Genomic DNA, 3,886 nt, shown 5'->3' with positions numbered 1-3,886 from the left:
GACTAGATGATCTACTCAGATCTCTTCTGACCCTAGAAACTATGAAACTATGAAACCATTACCGTAGCCCCTAGGAGTCATGGAAGAGATGTATTGTGCTAGGTGCTGTACAGCCACAGAACAAAAATACGATGATGTGTGCATGTATCTGTGCATGCGAGTGAATTTGTTGGGCCCTTAGGAATGCCTGTGCATGTGTTTGTGCCCCTGTACCCACACTGGTTCTGAGGGGATGTGTGAATATGGTTTAAATCAGGAGTGTCAAACATATAGCCCAAGGACTGGATCCAGCTCATGTGGCTAACTAATAACCTTATGTGGGGCTGAGTGGTACAACTAAATTCTTGGGACAACTGATGAAAAAAACAGGATAGGAGTGCAATTTGGAACCTGAGGCCATGTCCAGATGAGCACGGATATGCGGTATGTGGCACCGCAGGCCCATCTGTGGTGCCACACACCACACATGCAGGCATTCTCCATGCTGCTACTTTGCAGCACGGGGAGTTTCCTTGACCCTGGGAGATCCTGGGGTCAAAAAATCCCATGCCAAAAATAAGTTGATGGTGCACATGGTAGCAGCACGCACCACCCAAAACCAGAGCCTGGCCAGCTGGAGCCACACTCGGGCTGCCAGCCAGGCTCCCTGCTGCAAGAGCGCTGTGGCTGCAGCTCCCTGAGGCCCCCAGGACCCCAGGTAAGGCTACTGGGGCCAGCACAATTGCTTGGCCCAGTCTTCCCTGCCCCACCCAGGGTAATCTGCTGCACATGACACAGGAATTCCCTGGACACAAGTAGCAGCGGCACAAATTGTGCCGCTGCTACTTGTTCCCAGGAAAACACATGCTCCTACTCATGAGGATGTGGCCTGAGTGTCCTGGAATTGATTCCCAGGGTCTGAATGAGGAAGAAGTCTATATGGTGTGACTTATGGGGAAGTCCAGATCCTGCTCAGGAAAATGAAGCGTCTGCAGGGTCTAAGTCACAGGGACTTCTGCAAGAGTTGGTTTGGATTTTATCTGGGCATGAACTGAGGTTCAAAACCCCTACATTTTCCTGCAAACTGAAAATCATGCTCTTTAGCCAGTTCTGATCTTGCAGGTTAGCACCAAATACATCAGGCTGAGGACTGCCCAGCAGGGGGAGCTTAATGGACACTGTAGCAAGTACCTTCAACCTGATATTCAGGCTCTGCTCTTACAAGGTGTATTTACATATGCAGTTAGTGCACACAAACTCTGGAGTTTTCTGCTCCTGGGTGTGCTGTTTCAACATGCACCTGGGAGCAATTAACTCCGGAGCAACCTGCTCCAGAGTGTATTCATATGCAGCATGTGGAGCCCAGTTGGAGCAGCTCTGGATGGCAGAGGGTCCCGGGGGTTGGCCTGCCAGCCGGGGCCTGCTCCATCTGGGCTCAGTGTGATGCAGAGAGGCTGGCTGGGGCATGAGGATGCTCCATGCAATGTAGGGCTAGCTGGCAAGCAGCCCCGGCACTGAAGCACCCTTGAGCTCCAGTCAGGCAGGTTAGCGTCTACATGTGTGCTGCTGCACACAGAAAAACGTCACAGCAGGGTAGTACTTGTATTTACTTGCATTTGTGTGTTTATAAGGACTACCCTGCTGCCTAATAGAGCTGCACATGTAGATGCCGAGACACTTACTGTGGAGCTAGTTAGTCCACCCTGCAGTAAACATCTTGTGTAGAGGCACAGATATGAATAAAAATCAGCAGCTTGCAGCTTTTACATGAAAACCTCAGATTCTTACCTTGATCACAAAGGAATCACAGCACCTGCTATAGTTATTTTTTTGCTGCAAAATGTCATTTCTTGTTGATTAACTTTGCAGGAGAAATCTGATATTAAATGACTGTAACCAAATGGATCAGAAGGTTTTGTTTTCTCAGCTGCTCTCCCCTTTGGAATACAGCAAAGACTTGCAATTGCACTGCGAGTCTCTCAATATTTGGTGTTTTCTATACAGCCCCATGTCTGGGAAGACAGTTGATCGGGTGAGAAGCTCATGGTTTCATTTTTTTTTTAAGTAACTGCACATAAAAGTTGTTTGGGTCGGAGACCTTTTTCTTGTGATTATTTCTGCACCTAGCACAATGGGATTCTCAGTGATTGGGGTTATTTAGACATTGAATATAAACAACTGATGTTGACAATGAAGAAGAATTAAAGGTGACTCTTAATGCTCCCAAACCAGAGGGAAAATTTTAAAAAACCCCATTATTTTAACAATCTTACAATTTTAAAATAATCTTGCAGTGAGACCCAAATGCTTGGGACTTGTGATGGGAAAGCACTGGCACTGAAATCCTCATTACAGTCCCAGACTTTCAGACACTTTCTTCTATACCTTGAACAGCTGAATAAATGATCTTGAACCTGCTACCAGAAAAATTATCAGTCAGATTATGTGTTTGGTTCCAGAAGAAACTATCAAGAAATGATGCCCTGGGATTGCACCTAATTTGCTGTTAGTACTAAGCATATCAGTATGAATAAAAGCAATGAGGTCAGGGCTAGAGATAAATTCTGAAAAATCCCTTTTCGGTCGTTCCACTGAGCAAAAAAGATCTTTTGTCCACCTGCATCTGTCTCACAGTTACTAGAATTCTGCTTTCACAGCCCCTAACACCAACCCTTTGCAGTGGCAAAAAAAAATGTGGAAAGTAATAATGAAAACAGCAGATGTTAAATAACGCTGGTAACACCCTCACCCTCTTCCTGTCAAGAAACCATAGAAGCTTGGCTAGCCATGCATCTACTGGCAAGACTTTCCCACACATAATATCATTACTCTTTTAATGAACCAATTCAGCTTGCACTCGCCAGAGTTCATATATAAATGTTCATAATTAGCACAACCTTGGCAAGTCTTCTTATGTAGGAGTCCAAGCTTTGCAGATAGTAACATCATACAGACATAAATTACTAATAGATGTGCCCTAGGGAGCTGCATTTACTTGGATTAGCTAATAAATCCTCTCCATCTCTAAGTACTTTGTTTCTGTGCTACTCAAGAGCTCTTCTCCTTCAGGGACAATGCATCCGATTGTTGGTTTGGCTGGGCTCTATTTTCCATGTTTTCCTTCTACAGACTTTCCTGTAACTGAACCTAAACCACCAGATTTGCTGAGGTCCTGTCTCCCTGCCCTAATAAAGCATAGCTCCTCACACTGCTCCTGTTCCTGCTGCTGCCTTTCTTCTTTCCAGCTTTTCTTTTTTTCCAAAGACACAGCATCTGTACAGAAGATGTCTGATGGAAAGCTTTGGCCTTACCTGCTATAACAGTTATTCACTGACAACAAGGGGTGCTGACTGCCGACTCCATCTATTTATAAGATCGGATACTGCTGTCCATCACCATAGCATCTGATCACTTTTCTTATAACATCCCTTACTCTTATAAATCCCTTACTCTTATAAAGTCTCCCCTGGCCTGGGGAGGAGAGTGTAGGAAACACCGGGGAGGGCCGAGCCCCTTGCTCCCAGGTCCCGGGGATTTTAGAAGAAAAGGTGGTCTAATAAAACCCCTTCCTATAACATTCCTGAAGGTACTTAACAGCCTTGGTGGAGGCTCAGGGGCCTCTTCCTTTCCAGAGTCAGCCGCGGTTTAAGGCAGGGCGCTCTGCGGTTGGCTGTGTGCGCCTGGCGGGAAAGCCGGGTCCGAGCCGTCACCCAGGGCCAGGGGCCCGGCCCGAGCCGGGTTCAGCCCCCGCGCCGCTGCTCTGGTTCAGGCGGAGCTCTCGCCGAGGCGCCGCTTCGCTTCCTGCCCACACTGGCGCTGGTGCGACAACAGGTTCAGCTCGACCGCGAGCCCAGACCGCGTTTCCCTGTCTTCGGGGCGAGGCGGCTGCAGGGCGGCGGCGGCGGCG

At 47.7% G+C, this 3,886-nt stretch overlaps 1 protein-coding gene across 1 annotated transcript in view; it reads left to right on the top strand.

The window, feature by feature from the left end:
* Positions 1-1,987: 1,987 nt before the first annotated feature.
* KCNK15 (potassium two pore domain channel subfamily K member 15) overlaps positions 1,988-3,886 on the top strand; it is a 47,530-nt gene continuing 45,631 nt past the window's right edge. The window contains exon 1 of the mRNA XM_019509728.1: positions 1,988-2,011. Coding sequence (XP_019365273.1) covers positions 1,988-2,011 — 24 coding nt within the window. The remainder of the gene's footprint in view (positions 2,012-3,886) is intronic.

Source organism: Gavialis gangeticus, unplaced genomic scaffold (assembly GCF_001723915.1).
Source record: "Gavialis gangeticus isolate Ggan-Ray unplaced genomic scaffold, GavGan_comp1, whole genome shotgun sequence".
In the NCBI taxonomy this organism is placed as follows: domain Eukaryota; kingdom Metazoa; phylum Chordata; order Crocodylia; family Gavialidae; genus Gavialis; species Gavialis gangeticus.
Note: the sequence above shows the minus strand (reverse complement) of the source record. Positions and strands in the feature narration are given on the sequence as shown.